The sequence below is a fragment of the Heliconius melpomene genome, chromosome 7 (assembly GCF_056956725.1).
Source record: "Heliconius melpomene rosina isolate 202511_hmr_F chromosome 7, ASM5695672v1, whole genome shotgun sequence".
Classification (NCBI taxonomy): Eukaryota; Metazoa; Arthropoda; class Insecta; order Lepidoptera; family Nymphalidae; genus Heliconius; species Heliconius melpomene.
The window spans coordinates 3,704,120-3,722,273 of record NC_140395.1 but is presented as its reverse complement, the minus strand read 5'-3'; the positions used below and the strand labels follow the sequence as shown (position 1 = coordinate 3,722,273).

At 34.1% G+C, this 18,154-nt stretch overlaps 2 protein-coding genes across 3 annotated transcripts; one reads left to right on the top strand and one right to left on the bottom strand.

Annotated features, from left to right (window-relative positions):
- Positions 1-5,144: 5,144 nt before the first annotated feature.
- On the bottom strand, positions 5,145-16,892 carry LOC146537377 (uncharacterized). Of its 2 annotated transcripts, none has more exons than XM_085187581.1 (7): positions 16,814-16,892; positions 14,736-14,796; positions 14,242-14,413; positions 11,527-11,635; positions 10,831-10,987; positions 7,537-7,650; positions 5,145-7,295 (listed from the first exon to the last, which is right to left on the bottom strand). In XM_085187581.1, the coding sequence occupies exons 2-7, from the start codon at positions 14,790-14,792 to the stop codon at positions 7,107-7,109; spliced, it is 798 nt and encodes a 265-aa protein (XP_085043707.1). In that variant the 5' UTR covers positions 14,793-14,796; positions 16,814-16,892; the 3' UTR covers positions 5,145-7,106. The 2 variants fall into 2 exon arrangements, with proteins under 2 accessions (XP_085043707.1, XP_085043706.1); XM_085187580.1 differs by lacking the exon at positions 16,814-16,892 and adding an exon at positions 15,490-15,577.
- Positions 8,544-10,425, top strand: LOC146537378 (differentially expressed in FDCP 8 homolog). Its single transcript, XM_085187579.1, has one exon. The coding sequence runs from the start codon at positions 8,779-8,781 to the stop codon at positions 10,102-10,104; it is 1,326 nt and encodes a 441-aa protein (XP_085043705.1). The 5' UTR covers positions 8,544-8,778; the 3' UTR covers positions 10,105-10,425.
- Positions 16,893-18,154: the final 1,262 nt, after the last annotated feature.

Below are 18,154 nucleotides of genomic sequence, written 5' to 3'. Positions count from 1 at the left end.
TCTGTTTATTGTTTCATTTACATTTATAAAGTGGTAGTAAGTAAGTTTATTAAGTAAAAGTTACCTACACTTGCAAAAAAAACCTTTTAAATTGTTTATTATTTTCAATTTTCTAATAAATTAAACACTTCATTCGCTTAAAAATAATGCTTTATTTTAAAACATTGATAATTTGTTATCACATTTTGTGTATCTATATCACTTTTCATGTACAACAATATACATATATAAAATATTTAAATAGTTAATTAAATTATAAAGGAACGTTAGGAAAACTGGCGTTTAAATATTGATATATATTCGTTGCTTACGTTTATTACTAAATTTTAACTGCATAAGCAAAATAAAAAACTCGACTGTGTAAACTAAATTAATATACAGTTATCAAGATATCCTTTTGGGCTTCGCTGCAGGTACAAAACAATTAAAAGTACTTATTATTTATAGGAACAATGAAATAAGTCCAAAGGAATTATCATTATTTTTTTATGATATTTCCATTACGTATTTGTTATCTGTTAAATAAAGAAATAGATTCTCAAAATAAAAATATACATATTAAATATATACAGTGAAATTCAATTAAAATAGTACAAGTTTTACATAACAATAAAACTTGTATTATTGTGGAGAGACGATGCACAGCATCTGTGAGAGGGCGCTGTATACTTCCCTTTGATTATCCAATGATGTTCACTTCCGGTTGCTGTTTTGGACCAATCAGCGATTCGCCGGAAGTCACGTGGTCTCAGGTGGTAGGGCGCCGGAACGTATAAAAGGCGACACTACGCTTCTTACCTCATAGCAGATTCTCACCAGGAGCCTTAAAATGATGCTGTGCATCGTCTCTCCACAATAATACAAGTTTTATTGTTATGTAAAACTTGTACTATTATTTGGGATGTGACGATGCACAGCATCTGTGAGAGACGTGTTTATAACTCCTGGTGACCACGTACGACGCTATGTGATCTAAATCAGAATGATTGTATAAATTGATTCCGATACATTCAGATAAATTGATCTGTAAAACCACAAAAAACATGAGTAACATTGTTTTATTTATAAGCAAACAAAGAATTGTAAATTGCTTAATTTTTTAATTCAATTAATAATCGCTCTGTCGGAAGCTGAGCCAAAACAATCTAACTTCAATTATTAGATTTACTTATAATCTGCTTACAAACAAATTTTAGAAGATGTTTCGCAACTCGCTGATAAGCATGGGTAGGAAAGGAAGCTCTCATAACCGTCTAAATAATAAGGCTAGACGTGCTCACTTCTTTTGATAATAATTTACTAACCTGTTTATATAAGTATCGATTATTATTCATGAAGCCCTTGCGTAGCCTCCCCTCTAAATTACACAAAATTGTTACCTTTTGTAGCCTGTTTCCGGTGGTCTAGCTAGATTCTTAATGTAGAACCTAGAAAAACATTTTTCTTAGGATGACACCACCGTCTCTAGAGCGTAATTTTCAACAGGTCTCACCTGTTTCACCGAAATATTTCTAAACGAAATATGATATTAGAAGTACGAGCAGGATCGAAATGCCCATGAAAATGTCGTCCGGTCTATTGAAAATTAAATCCGGCTCAGACAGCAGGTCCTAGATAGAACCGGCCAACTCCATACCTTTTTTTTTTTTTTTTTTTTAACAACTATAATAAATTTATAGTAAGTAGAGACGCGTTCTAGAGTGGATACCACGCCTTGGCAAGCGTAATGTAGGACGTCTTCCCGCTAGATGCAAAGTGGCGGCAACGTCCGGATGCAGAGAGCCGAAGATCGAGCCCAGCGGAGCGCCATTGAAGAGGCCCACGTCCAGCAGTGGACGAGGACAGACTGATGATGATGATGATGAAGTAGTTACCCGAGTTAATTTTTACCTTGTAATTGATGCCATTAGTACAACATATTAGTAACACTAGAGCATTTAATAGAATGCTTTACAAAATACTATGTACTCAGCCCAATAATTTGTTCCAATTTTTCCAATTTAAAGTTAAACTGGTCAAACCTTTGAACACCTTTGTAAAATTTAAGACTTGAGTCCATCATCACACACTTTGAGTATTATAACTTCATAAAAGCATCAATGAATACTCACCAGAACCGCGACCCGACCGACAATTCATGATGTGAATGTCCTATCTGCTACTTAGGTACAGTTTTGAAGAAAACTGGACTTGACATACGACGCGTTAGAAAATGTGAGTTTATAAGCTCATTAGTTTTTCAACCAAAATTTATATCAAAATTTATATCATTCTTCGAAGTGTAATAAAGTAAAAAATTACTTATAGTAATTGATACTACTATACATTGACATATAAAGTTTTAATATTTCAATTATCGCTTCTTAGCTGTATTTTAGAACTACAATAGTTCACTCTCTGAAATTCGCCTTTAGAAGTAACTTTACAGTGTCAAAATTTATACGATTTAAATACAGATGTACTCAATTCAAACGTCCGATTCCCCCGGACTTAATGATGTCGTAGGCATCCAACATGCTCTCCGCCATATTGGAGTTGCGACTACGTGTACACCTCGCTAGCCAGGTTCAGATTATGCAAAACTCAAGGCAATAAGCAGCGGAATACCTACGTTACGCACGTGGATATCGCCCAAGGTCTATATGCAGACATCATATAACAAGACTGTTGACAGTAATAATTAGGACAACTACCTTTACACAGCCCTCATGTTCCATGAAGATAGTAATAAAAGGTTGTCGTCTGTAATTCTTGGAGACTAATTTCGTCTTGATTTGCCTTCTGAATTATTTAACTGCTTTCTTTTCCACTTTCTCCTGCTTCTTACCAACATTTCCTTCTATTTAGATGCAAATTTTTACTTCTTCCAAATATTAACCTATGTATTGCCTCCGCATTTTCTGCTGGATTACAGATTTCTTACACTACATCAGCTTCAATTCTGATGGTTACTGCGATACACAACAGGTATAGACAGTTGTCTAATATATAGTACGTCAGGTATTAAATACTTTTGCCGAGGTACTCATGGGGATGTGCACTCACTGGCACGAGGATAATGCCAAATTAGCCGAAGAAACCTACGGTGACTTTTTATAATACTTATGTGGACTTTAATTTAGTTTTAGACACATTGTTTCTTTTTATCCATTACTTAACGATCCATATATCGAACTTTTTATTCTTTTTTTGATAAACCTTTCGTTATCTATTACAAAATTTCCTATTGGTTTGCTTTATCAGTTGTCGAACTATTTTCTATTCTTGCTTTCTCGAACCGCTTGAAAATTCTTATTGGATAAAGCCAGAGATAATATGGAGAATGCTCCTTATTAAGTCGAAAAGAGTTTTCAGAGCCCCAAACCATCTACACCCGTCTCCGATATATCCAGAGGCAGCCTCCGTATTTCTCAACACAATATATACAGAAAGATAATAAAGTTATTAACAATCATGCAATACCCTTGTACTAAGTTCTGGGCTTGTGTTACCAGACGGCGGGTTCTCACTCCAAACTACCGATATCCGGTATGCACCGATACCTGAGAATTGCTAATGTATAATTAAATGTGCTAGAGTTTTATACTCAACGCATGGTTCTCAATTTTGATGCATGTACGGTTGACGAAGGTCGAACTGCTTCAAATAATCTTGGAAAAGGATTATTGGTGGCATGGAGGTAGATGGCTAGATGCATTCCCGCGATTAAACCGGGAAGGGCCTACGGAGCCCAAACCATCAGCCACTGCCTCCGATACGCTCAGAGGCAGCCTCCTTATAACTGCCCCCCTCCCGTACAATTGAGAGCATTCCTAATTAAAATAGTACCGAGATTTTTTAAATTCTAATGTACGGATAAATGCACTTTAAATAATTGGACATACCTTATGTCAAGTAATAGTCCGAGTCCCTCTTAAAGCAACTAAGATAAGGTGACTGGCTAGAATCTTTGCCGAAGAGGCCATACAGAAGATCCCGTGATTGCCAAATACTATGACGCCCACTGCTAAATGTTATGACGTTCATAGCGATGGCAGTAACCACGAATAAGCAGGAAATCCACAATTCCTTTATCCTCTCTCCTCCAGGATTGAGACACATTTTTGAAACACTTTTCCTGCCAGGAGGCGAAATTGTCTTCGAATCCTTGTGTCTAATTCTTCCGAGTATTCGCTTGCAATTGTCAAAAGAAGCTAAAAGAAACTCACACAGATATATCCATTGTTATTCGTTAACTCGCTTAGGATACGCTCCCGAACATTTCAACAACGTTAGTAATTATCCTATTACAAATAAATAAAAAAGATTATCTAAAAATAGACAGACTTTTTATATGTCGGAGAATAAGGTGGTTGGGACCGGAGCTTGTTCCGATCCCACTTCCGATTGTCATCGATCGGAGTCACGTCAGAGTGACGGGCAACGCCATCTAGTTTTGACAACTAGCAACTATTAAATAATCTGCTTCCCTGATATATATGATGAGAAAAGATTTTTTTTTTTTCTTTATATATTTGATAACTCGCTCAGGATACGCTCCTAACGAATTTATCGCATTGAAACGAAGGTAGTATATTAATAGATAATATACAACTAAGTAAACTCGGTGAAAACCGATTTATTTGGTAAACTCCGTTTACATCGCATGATATTATGCTGAGAACGTTCCCAAGAGCGTGAAACAAGCGACGAGTCCTCTTGCTTTTTGCAATGCCCGTTAACTGAATAAAATTGGGCCATAACTGCTGAAAATCTGAGATAACCTAACCTAACCTTATTGTAGGTTATAACACAGCCGTGTTCGGTGAAGCTCAGAATCCACTACTGTATTGGTATATATGATACCAAGCAATAGAACAGTATTACATGCATGTAGATACTTGTTAAACAAGAGGTTCAAATGACTCACCCGTTGTCCATTTTTTTACCTTTGATTTTCACAAAAACAAATTCTCTGATGAGGATGAACATCTTTGCTGGAGGCCTTCCCAGGAGTAGGCCCGATATAGAAATCCGGTTCACGATGTGAAGAAATTCCAGCTCCAACACTTACCACAGCACTTTCACTTTTAAACAATGTTACTCTGATGGGAAATAACGACGCTATGGGGTAAGAAGCGTAGTGTCGCCTTTTATACGTTCCGGCGCCCTACCACCTGAGACCACGTGACTTCCGGCGAATCGCTGATTGGTCCAAAACAGCAACCGGAAGTGAACATCATTGGATAATCAAAGGGAAGTATACAGCGCCCTCTCACAGATGCTGTGCATCGTCACATCCCAAATAATAGGACGTTTTTTTATACAGTCTATTTTATCTAAAATTAATTACAGTCATCAGTCAATTAGGTCTTATTACAAAAAATGGCTGTATTAAACACGATTATTATTGATTTAAATTTCATTTCGAATTCAGATTCGAATTCTAAATATTATTTTTGTTAGATAAAAGTTTGCAAGCCTTTCTGAATTATTATTAATCAAAATCAGAATGAAGACAAAAAATAAATGATTACCCACACAAGTAACACAGTAATAAATATCATGGAAGATAATATAAGAAAAACGATTACTACTGGCATTTACCTATAAATGTAGTAGAACCGCAATCAATTATTTTTTATTATATAATTTTTTTTATTATATTATACTAGCGGACCCGGACGCGGCTACGCCTTCTTGAAATATAAGAATATAATTTTTATAGAAATATAATTTCAATCTAGATGAAATGCTAAAAGTGACTATTATATTTATTTTCATAAGGATGAATATCAAAATGACGCGGTAACGAACGCGGTCGCGTAGCGTCGACGGTTGTTATTAACATGGCAGAATAAATTGCATGTCAAATTAGAAAGTATTCTAATTTATTATTATATTATATAGCCTATAGCACTTCTGAAGAATGCAGCTTTCATACAAAACAAAAACAAAGTAAATCGGACCAGTAGATCCAGCGATCTTAGCGTTCGTTACCGCGTCATTTTGATATATACATCCTTATGAAAATAAATATAATAGTCACTTAGCATTTCATCTAGATTGTCGAAATTATATTTCTATAGAAATTATATTCTTATATTTCAAGCAGGCGTAGCCGCGTCCGGGTCCGCTAGTGTATCTATATAATAAGATAAAATTATAAGGACTATAATGATATAGGTACGTAATAATTAAATAAAATATTTGAAAAAATAACATTAGATTAGAAGAGCTAAGGATTTAGAATTGCCGTGAAACTATCATTTTCAATTAATAACACACTACCATAACTTAATTATCTATTTTGTACTCTTCCATACTTATGGCTAAAAGACACACTCAGAGACATAAAATAGCATTTAAATCTATAATTTGAAATAATCATTGTAGTCTATGAATTAAATTTACCATTTTAAGAAATAATTATTGATTTTTCACTTTTTAACGGTTTTTCCGCAATTAGGTATAGAAAAATATTTAAAAAATCTATAAGCATTTTTTCCCATATAAATTAAATAAAATGATTTGACTAGTAAATGTCAATTAAAATTAAATTATTCACTCTGAGTACTGTGTTTACTTATACTAATATTAAATGTAAATGCGGGTAGCGATTATTCTATATAATTATATTGCAAGTGTGCGAGTGAGACAGCAATAGCGATACTAATAAGCGTGAATGTGACATACTTATATTTGTAACTTTCTATTTTTAATACTATGATAATATGATACTTATTATAATATTCAATTTAACATAATATTATTTTTTTATTATTAGTGTTTGTGTTACTAAGCTTTTGTTTTTTTTTAACTTCAAGCTGTATCACGTATATAGCACGGTAAGCAGAGGGATCCTAGTGCTAATACGCACCGTTCTCCACTTTTCGCCTAATATTTGAGATATTATATGTTTGAGTGACGGAACTCAGTGTCGCGTTTAATCTTATTAAAAGAGCGATGAAATTAAAGTATGAATATAACAATAATATATTAAATAATTAATTCCCTCGAGCGCGAATCAAACTCACAAGCACCGCGTTTACACTCACATGCTGTGCCGCTGCGCCAGAACGGCCTCAGTGTTTGTCTTTGTGTGTAATAATAAAATATTGGACGGTTCATTGTAAGACGCAGGAAAAGGGATGGTATAATAATATATTGAACATGGCTGAGGTACTCGCGGCTACCTCCATTTGTAATTGTTTATCTTCTTCAGTTTCTTCTTCCTGTGGTTGTTCTTCTTGTTCTTCTTCAAGAAGGAGATCGGTGGAGGTATTGTCGTTCTCTACTGGAGACTCTAAGAATACCTGTAAATTGAATATAAAATATATATATTTTTTTAAAGTATAATTTTATTTTTAACTTTGAAATAATATCAAATGATATTATTTACTTTTCTGGGAAATGTTAATTATTACTAGTCAATGCATCAAAACTTGCAAAGAAGTGAGAGAGAGTGTCTAAACAGCACGTTTTGTCTCCTTCTTCTGTATGAGCCAGAGGGGAGAGATAGGAGAAAAAGAAAAGGATAGAAGAACTAATGCTCACGTCATCATCTAATTCATCAGCTGCCGCTTGACTCTCCTCGTGAACACTGTACGGTGATAAATCATTATCGGAGCTGTAATCATCACTCTCTTCTCCACATTCGAAGTAGCGACTCTGTAAATAATAACAAAAACTATTGATAAATTACTATTACTATTATGTTTTATATGCTTATTATATACTGTATAGCATTGAGTGTTTTGTCACCGTGCTTAGCAAATTGAATTCATTTTACAATTACTAACGACCAAAATTTAAAGTTACAGACCTTGGATATGGTGTCCCGAAATTTTATATTATCATCAATCATCAAAATAGGCCTCTCCAATAGCACGCCACTGATCTTGATCATCAGCTAAAAATTTATATAGACTATCGTAATCCTAGGAAATTTAGTTATTTTACTTTGCTATTAATTAATTTATCTATTTACTTAATGATCATTTATATATTATTAACTCTTCGTCCGATTAATAATGTAATTAGGTAATCTATATAGCTCGCGTTAATTAGCCAATATATGTTTGCAGTTTAGAGGATAAAGAAATAATAAATATAAGGTCAGCAAGTTTTAAGGTCAAAGCCTACTTTATATGCAATTAGAATGTATCACTATAAACCATCGTGTAATAATTAGTAAAAATAAATTAAGTTGGTACTCCTTACATTTATTTAAGTTGTAAATAATAAAAAAACTTATAAGGTACTGCGAAATAATAATGTACTGGCATATTTATTTATTTTACACATAAATTATAGATAAAAATTTACACGTTATAATTTTAATTAACATATCTGGCGGCTCCACATCAGCTCCACGACTCAAGCGGGAATCGAACCCACAACCTGTCGTATTTACAGTCACATGCATAATGCCTTCGCGTCACGACATGTCTCACTTCTTCAATCTCTTGAATATATTTTTTTAAGCTTACATGATGTCTTTTTAGCGTAAAACGAATCATAGCTACATACTGTCAAGTGCCAACATAATAAAAATCATTACATAAACGTCAAACATAGGCGGGACATCTGTCAAAGCAGTTGTGTTATTATTACATTACTCATCACTCGTTATATCGAAAACAAAGGAAACCATGAAACTAAACACGACGTAAAAACCTAAAAGACTCATTTAATTGATAAGATTATAATAATTCGTGGTAAAAATCTAAAAATTTACGCTTGGGGTGATGTTTCAATAATTTCTTAGTTTTTAATTAGAAATTACGTGTTTAAGCCATGGCCGCGGCCCTCGCGAATGATTCTCCCAGATATAAGAACAGTTTAATTTGTTGTAGCCCTAGAAGTGCTGACCTTGTTTCTAGATCTTCCTCATCCACCTCAGGATGTGTCTCCGCTGATGAGAGCCTCGATTCAAACTACATCCCAAAGTCAATAGCCAATAAAAAACTAAAAATTCACAGTTCAGCCACACGAGAAGAAATAGAAAGGGCAATTAATCAATGCAAGGAGCTAGTTTTAAGCAGCCCCCAGTGTTCAGACGAGCGTAAATGGCTTGTACGTTATTTAGTGGAACTACGACTTAGGTTAGAAGATCTAAAGGAGAACGATGGACAAATAAAATCCAAAGTTTCCATAAAAGGACATCATTTCGAACAACAAGTTAATACAGGTAATAGGAAACAGTATTGTGACCATTGCAGTGGAGTAATATGGAGTATTGTTCAAAGTTCTTACATTTGCGCGGACTGTAGCTATGTCTGTCATTATAAATGTGTAGAAGATATATGCAGAGTGTGCGCTCATGTAGTAATGACTGAAAGAGGTTCATTTGAAATGAATATATGCCCAGAAAAGGGCTTAGCCGCGCAGGACTATAAATGTGCAGAATGCAGCACTGCATTAACTTTTAAAGACACTTGGAATGAACCCCGACTTTGTGATTACACTGGAATGTATTTCTGCGGAACCTGTCATTGGAATGATTTAGCTGCCATTCCGGCTCGAGTTGTTCACAACTGGGACTGGGAGAAACGACATATATCCAGATTAGCCTATCAAATGCTAACATTATCTTGGACTAGACCATATATAGATGTCGAAAGTGTTAATTCAAGGCTATTTAACTTTATTGCTGAGCTGGAATGGGTACATAAAATGCGGAAAGACCTAGAATGGATGAGACGGTATCTATGTGCTTGTTCTGAAGGATCGAATCTGGTTTCCCCTTTATTTGTTCAACTAGGTGATGTTAATAAGAAATATAGCATGGCACATTTACAAGCAATAAATGATGGTAGCTTAGAAACACAATTGACTGAAATAACTGAAATTTGTCGAGCACATATAACTAATTGTGATTTGTGTTCCGGGAAAGGATATATTTGTGAAGTTTGCAAGAATAAAGAGGTTTTATATCCTTTTGACAGTGGAGCTATAATGTGTGATAAATGCAACTCTATGTATCATAGAGGGTGCTGGCTTCGGAAAGGTCAAATTTGCTTGAAATGTCAGCGTTTGATTGAAAGAAAAAAGGTAACGGAAACAGAAGAAAATAATATTGATACACATTTAGAATATGATATAGATAAATTTGTTGAATAATTATTATTTATGCGGCTGAAAAATAAATGTATAAGAATCATTATTTACTAATTCACTAAATAAATAAAAAGCTTGAATATTATTGGAATTTAAAAGATTGTTTTTTTTTGCTCATTTTCTATTATAATTGGTATTGGATGAAAAAAATGAAATGAAAAATATATGTGACAAGTGTGAAAGGATTCTAAATTTCTATGTATAATAATGTTTTGGTGCTTTTAAATGAAATAATTGTAGCTTTAATGTGATTTAAGGGTATGTTCCAATATTTTGATGTGATTAAAATCTTGTTTGGCAACAAATAAATAAGTAATAAAGTTATTTTTTTATTTATAAATATCTGCTTTTCTTAATTTCTAATCAACTTTTCAATTATTAAAGCTGTAAGTACAATTTTATTGTGAATGACTAGGATTGTGTAAACAAGGATTGTAGGTTCATTTCTACCCAGGAAAATATTTATGCCATATATAATATATATGCCAGTTGTAGCGCAAGGGCAGAAGCGTGTGACGTAAACGCTGTGGGTTCGATTCCCACTCGAGAAAATAATGAAATATTTTAATTTTCTCGCTTTGGTAACGAGACAAAGCGCCACTAAACACGGAATGCCTCCAGAATTCGGCCAAAAATGGAAAACTGAAGTGTCTTAATAAGAACGTAGTGTCTTAACACTAGGTTCCCCTGCTTACCCTTGCTTGAAGATTGAAAATAAACAAGTCTCACCTGACAATCCAAGCATCTGCACGACTCCCTAAAGGTACAGTTGTTGAGCACCGACTCTATCTGCCTCAGATATTGCACGTTCGAATCCAGACGTTTTTTGCGTCTTGTTAAAGATGATAGGAAGGACATTAGAGTAGTTTTGGGTTTTTGTTCTTCGCTAAAAATTGGTATTAATATTTAAATATTTATTTTGTTGGACAATACGAGCAAGAACTATTGACATTTTGTTTAATTATTATAAAGCTATATGTATATGTGTTCGTATTAGTATAATAATAACATATTTTTAGTTATTATTCAGTACGACCAATGAGCAAAGGTCGCCCTGAAAATAAGTTTTCGGAACTTTTGCGCATTTCTCAGTCGGGAAAGAAAATAATGAAAAACATCATCATCAAGAAAAGAATCTATAGTCAAATGTGCGTCATCTAACTTCAGGGCGGCCACAATGCCTCGACCGCACTGTAAGTAATATTCTATATCTAAAAATTCTATCCCAAACTTCATATTATTTATATAACTATTTCAAGAAAACCACGAAAAAAATTCACTACTGTTTAAATAATATACGTATAAAAACTTGAACGTGGCGGGATATGAACACGCACCTCTCGCAAAGCGTCCAAGAACTCAGAGCATTTAGCTACAAAGAGTCGAATAAGACTTAAAAAAATGTTAAAATAGAATAAAACCCACTTTTTACTACCGTCGTGATTCAACACAGCGGGTTTCATATCACAGAGCAGCGCTTCACTCGACCGCCGTTTCACGCGGTGTTTCACATCAATATTGCCATTTTCACTAACTGTTGAAAATAATATTTTTTATGAATTTTCTACTTTAAATAAGTGGTAAGTACACATGATTTTGGAGACATTGGCTGTTATGTGGCTTAAATCAATGCGCTTTGTGTTGTTACCAGAGCGTTAAAAAGTGCAAATGGAATAATTTATCTCTAGGTACCCAGTGGCGGACTAACCCCGTCGGAGGCCCGGGGCGGTGTCGTTGAATGAGGCCCCTACCCCCCAACCCCCCCGCCCCCTCGTAAAAAATTTTATTTATATATCACATTTTTTTGTCATGTACAAATTAGTGTGTATGCTTACTTAGTTAACATCTTGTAATTAGTGTTTGAGTTAGACTTGCATACACAAATACACATAGAAAAATAACATACTAAATATCAAAAGTACATGTAGTAGAATTTAGCAAAAAATCCTCGTGTCCTCGAGATAAAAAGACGAATTGGGATAACAAAAGAAGCTATCATCCGTGTAAATAAAGTATGGAAGAAAAGAGGAATTTGTATCAAAACCGAAATAAGAATGGTACGAGCACTGATATTCTCTATTACTACCATTTGATAGAGAGGTACAGGTGGAGGTAGATCATCTGCTCTAGATGTAAAACCTGATCATTCTCAAATTCGTTGTAAATTTCTACCAGATTATCTAGTACTACAGCCAGAGCGTCGTCTGAAGCTTCCATCATAAGCTTAGTTCCAATATAGATAACTAGCGGCCCGCTCGCGGTTGCACCCGCGTCAACTATGTTATTATTAATTTCTGTCTCCATGACTACGTCCTAGTGACGTCTATGCAAAATTTGAGACTCGTAGCATTTGTACTAACGAAGTTTCATACAAACTTTCGACCCCAAAAACAACCCCTTAGAAGTCGAATATTGTAAATTCCCGTCTTAGCGAGCACCTACGTCCTAAAAGTAACTCCTATGCAAAATTTGAGATTCCTAGTACTCGTAGTTTCTGAGATTTCGTGATGAGTGAGTGACCTTTCGATTTTATATATATAAGATAATGTATCATCATGAACTAGTTCACACGCTATAGTAATATTAGTTCCGCGTATAAAATAAAATAGACTGAGATCCCAGGACCCTAGTAGACCTACGTTATTTTAGTAAAGCTGAAATTTTGAAGATTAATAGTCTAATAAGTAGGTACGAGTGTATGCGTACTTACTAACTTGAAAGTGAGGCCCTTTCAAAAATAGCGACAATTTAATGTACACGCTCACCTACTAAATATATTTTTGAGAAAAATGTAAAAAAAATATATTTATTACCCTTTACGTAGGCTTTACTCTTGCCAGACATCCTAAAGATTGTTTAATATTGGGACAAAATACATATACTTCTACTTCTTCTTGGCATTAATCCCGTGCTGAGGGTTCTTTTGGGAGAAAGTATTCGCGACGGCCAGATCAGACGCAACACCCCCTGAACATGTCCATACGGCTCAGCAGCCTTACCTGCCTGTACCTAAGCCTTACGTGACTGTTCAAGTCTTCCCCAACAACAAACAACCATTTCGGTAGACGGTATAGCAAGTAGAACCTCTTCATTCTGCTTTCAGAATTACTCTTTTTTGGACACGCTACAGCCGGCCTGCGGCGCATAGGCACTAATTTAGTTTGTAGTTACGCCTTCAATCAGCACCCTTATACGTATCAAGCTATCGCAGCGACCATCAGCTTCAAGAAGCCAGTTCTGAAGCTCTTCAGAAAGAACTACTGCCACACCTTTTTTACCTGAGGGTGACCCGGTGTATATAAGGCGTATGAATGTCCGTGTTTGCGAGGCTTATTGCCCTTCCAGCAAGCTTCCTTGAGGAAAGCACACTGAACCCGAAGTCTTATAAGTACATCTGCGAGTTCTCTGCATCGTCCGGTTAGAGAGCCAATATTCTACGTTGCAAAGCGGAGTTTTTGTCTGGGTACTAGCGTTTTAAGCGGTGTTCGTACTTGACACTTTGTTGCGTTCCATATTAACGGCGGATGGCGGTTTTTAAATGGAGCAAATGCCATTTGACTTCAAAAACCACTTTGAAAAATTACGCTATAATTTTATATATATTATTTATGGACTATTTTAAGAGCCCTTATAAGCACCCAAACCGATCTGATGGTTCAATCATCCTCCCAGATAGAGATGTACCTTTATTTTGCGCTACTTCTGGAAGGGCCCCACTTTCAGGTTAGTGAGTACGCAAACTTTCATAAAATGACGTCGGTCTGGAGGCCCTAGGAACTTGAAGTAAAAAACTACGAAACTGGAACCACATGCAACCTAAATGAACATTAGAAAGATAAAAGTAATTTTAATTAATATAATGTAAACTACCGGTACATCCTGCACTAATCCTTGTACTTATTTGTTTATTGGAGGCCCCCTCCAACCTCAAACTTCCTCTTAAGTAGATACTATGCGTTTTTTCAAGGGCTTATTTAGGATTTGATCAAGGGAACTTGCACCATTTGGAGGCCCCCCTGGACCCGAGGCCCGGGGCGGACCGCCCCCGCCGCCCCCCCCTTAGTCCGCCACTGTAGGTACCTATATTCTTTTATCATACAAAATATAGTAGGTAAATTCATAATAATAATTAGAAATTACCACTACTATTTTGTTCAGTTGCACACCATTTCAGATCTGGATTGTAATTTGCATCTACCTCCGTATTCCTTTGCTCTTCCGGCCATAACTCTTCAACAGAACGATTTTGGTATATCGTTTCTGTCGATGTATTACCGTTTTCTGCGTCGCAATTATTTGGCTGTTCTAATACCTATAAAATAATAATATAATACAGAATATAAAACAGCCTGTATATAACTAACCCAAAGGGAACATGGGAACTTAGTGTTTCCTTAGTGCAATTCCGTTCCTCACTATCCGCCAAATTCTAGACGCATCGAGTGTCGAGTGGCGTAACTCAACGTCGCACAAAATATTTAACATTTCATTATCTCAAGTGGGAAGTACGAAGTATAATAGAATACCGAAATTATACAAATTTCTCGGTAACGTATACAATAAGATATGAAACAGCAACAACTGCAACTGTGCCAAGGAAACGTTAAATATAATAGAGAACAAAAGAGAGTTACCTGATAATGTGCTCTGCTACCCAAAAAGAAAACAGCGCCAGTACCACTTGTCGCCATTTTCCTTAAAACATGATTATTTGAAACTATTGGTAAGCAGAGTATTAAATTTATATGATATTTTTGTAAATATGGATATTTAATGACTTTGGGGGAATTCTGTATAATTTTCGCGTGTAGGTAATCTTATATCAGCATCGTAAAGGATTAGGCTAATAAATAAAAAAATCTGCAAAGAACTGGTGAATATCTTGGGGGTAATTAGGGGGTATAATATATACGTATAAATTTAATTTAATTGGTAAGCTGTTTAACTTAAAAACAAAAGTAAGAACGAAATATAATTGTTAAAATAATGTAAATGAATTAAATTAAAAGTTTAAAAAAAGAATCGCAAATAATAAGAATATAAATCTTTCCAATAAAAATATTTTTTCGTTAAGCTATTTTGATTTATTGATAGATTATTATAGGTATTTATTTGTTTTTTATAGTATAAAATAATTTTAATAAAATTTAAAATAATTTTGTCAACTCTATCGGAGGCTAAAAACAATTTTTTATGTCAATTATATAAATATATTTTTTTTATCATCGCATTATACTTAAAAAAATTAACGTAAATAATCTAACCTATTTAAGTCAATGGCAAATCACAACAAAAACATTAGACATTAGACATTATATGTAATAATTATTACTTTTTAATTTCACTCAATATTTTGACTTTCATTATAAATTATAAGTATAGACATACCTTTGAATATGTTATAAGTAATTTAATATTAAATATATATTTTTAACATATTACGCGTGTTTCTCCTGTCCTGTCTGTCTTGTTGGTGGTATGGTGGTAACTGACGTATTTTGACCTTGCGCAGTCTATAATATAAGGGTTGCTATACAGGGGTGAGTTTGATATATCAATAACAGCATTTTAACAGGCTAAAAGATTTAATATTTATAGAATTATAAGTATCTACATGGTATAATCAAATTATATAATATTTATTTTATTGTTGTAATATAAATAAATAATAAGTCATTGTGAATATATTTTCTCAAAGCAATTTCGTTTGAACTGAAAACACTAAGAAATACGAAATGATAGAGTGTTCTCTGTGCTCTAAAAGATGGCGCGTAACAATGAATATTTGCGCTAATAGGATTTAATCTGACTGTATTGTATATTGGAGTTTGTGAGTTCGATTCCCACAAGGAGTCATTTCTCTAACACCTTCTTCACCTAACATACAAATTACAATGTGTTAAGTAATGGCACTTATCTGGATATGAGCGACGAAAGGAATGTTTTCCTTTTCACTAGATTATTTTTGCCAAACTCGCTGATAAAGTGTAAAAACAGTTATCATGGATTTTTTACATTCGTCTTAGAAAATAAATGAACTACCATAAGTATGTAGAGATGTGTATATACTCACCAAGATGGCGTTTTGCATCAAATACGAAGAAAACTGTCATAAGTGTTAGAAAACAATAAAAAGTTATAAAAAAAAGTTTTTTTTTATCAAGTATTATACTCGATCAAGTTTGTCTTGTATATCGTGTACCAACAACTTTACCTACATTGGAATGACTCTACATTCATTCTTATTTATTTTTATAGATCGATTTGTAATATGTATTGAAACACACTATGGGGCAATAGACAAAAATTTTAAAAAATCAATGCAAGAAGATTTGCTATATCCAATTGTAACATTATTGCAAACAGGTCGCTAATATCGCTGTTTTAACATATAAGAGTTATAATAGCACCAAATTAATTGAAATCTAATGCTTATTTGAATCTTATTGGTAACATGTAAGAGTAAAGTACAGGCTGATTTAAAATAATAAATTTGTATATCTCTTTATCTCGATTAAAACTAACGAAGAAGAAAATAGCGTAATGATTATTTTTTATTATCTCGTAATTATTTTGTGTAAAAAAAACATGAACGATCTTAACGGGCGGAACCTAGAGCTAAGACATTGCTTTCGTCTTTTTTTTCGCACAATTTCTAGGTGAAATTTCCGATTCAATTTTCATTTCAGATTATATATTAATATATATTTACCTGTTATTAAAAGCTCCTGAGTGGTCATCAAATTCACAACTATCGCTGTTATTGATGGCCTCCAATTATTCATATACCTACGAAACAACGTCATAAATTTAAAAAAAGGCAATTTTCGCCGCAAATCTGTTTTTTTTTTAACTTTTTGGTTGTGTTAGGATTGTGGTAAATATTATGAATCTAAAAAATGGCACAAGACAAAGAATAACAAGATAGATGAATTAACAAAAACATAAAAGCATAATAAGTAAATAATAGAAAAAACCATTTTTAGTTTAAAATAGAGGCAAAAGAGGAGTCAAATCTACCACGTCGGGTCTGTAATTCAGTCTGAGTCCAATCATTCGTCATTCTTCGGCGTCTGTACACAGTACTTCTAGCGATTGAATCTAGTGACAGAATGGCAAATGTTGAAATTTTTGGTCTTGTGGGTGATTGTCTTGTAACATTGTTTGTGTGCGCCGCACTTGGTGTGGTGGGTGCGAACACCACCTTACCTCGTGGCAACGGACTCCCTACAGTGAACGTTAAACAAATTTCTTATATAGTTACTGTGTGAAAAACTTTGATAGCGCGTTTCAGGATAACAGTGTACCTGAGATGTAGAGGCTGCGATCGATAATGCTTTTAGTTTCTCTTGTTTGAGGTCTAGTCTGTAGAGCTTTGCACTATTGAACGTTTTGTATGGGCTGAATTGTTTGTTAATGACACAATTATACATATGACTTCCTAAATTAATAATTGTATACTTAAAAGTCTGTTATTGTTTTTATATATTAAATTAATCTTCCTTTAATTAAAAATGTCTAATACTTTGATAACAGTATATCGTTACACTTGTACGTTTCGTCTTAATAAATATATTGATAAGTTATTTATTGCAATACTATTAAAAGTAAAGACTTTTAAAACTATTCAATTGCTCAAATAAACTCAATTTGAATATTAAATTATATTTTTTTAAACTTTCTTATTGGACTTCTATGTCACTTACAGATATTTTTGTTTTTTAAGTATATATTTATAAACTCCGACTCCTTGAGGCCGTCTTTGCCTGGTGGCACAGTAATATCTGTCAACGCGAGAGTGGTGAATTCAATTCCCTCTCGGGTTAAAAAAATGACGAATCAATTTTGTTTGCTTTGGTAACGAGGCAAATCCTAGAATTGAATTCCACCATTCAACACACAATGTTTCAGCAATTTGGTACAGTGGGGAACGGAGTGTGTTAAGACCAGGTTCCCAGGTACCCTCTGTCTACCCTACTGTGTGCGGGGTACAGCTTTAAAATAAATTAAAATATACTAACGGCTTCATCTAGAGTGTCATTAAATATGGTCT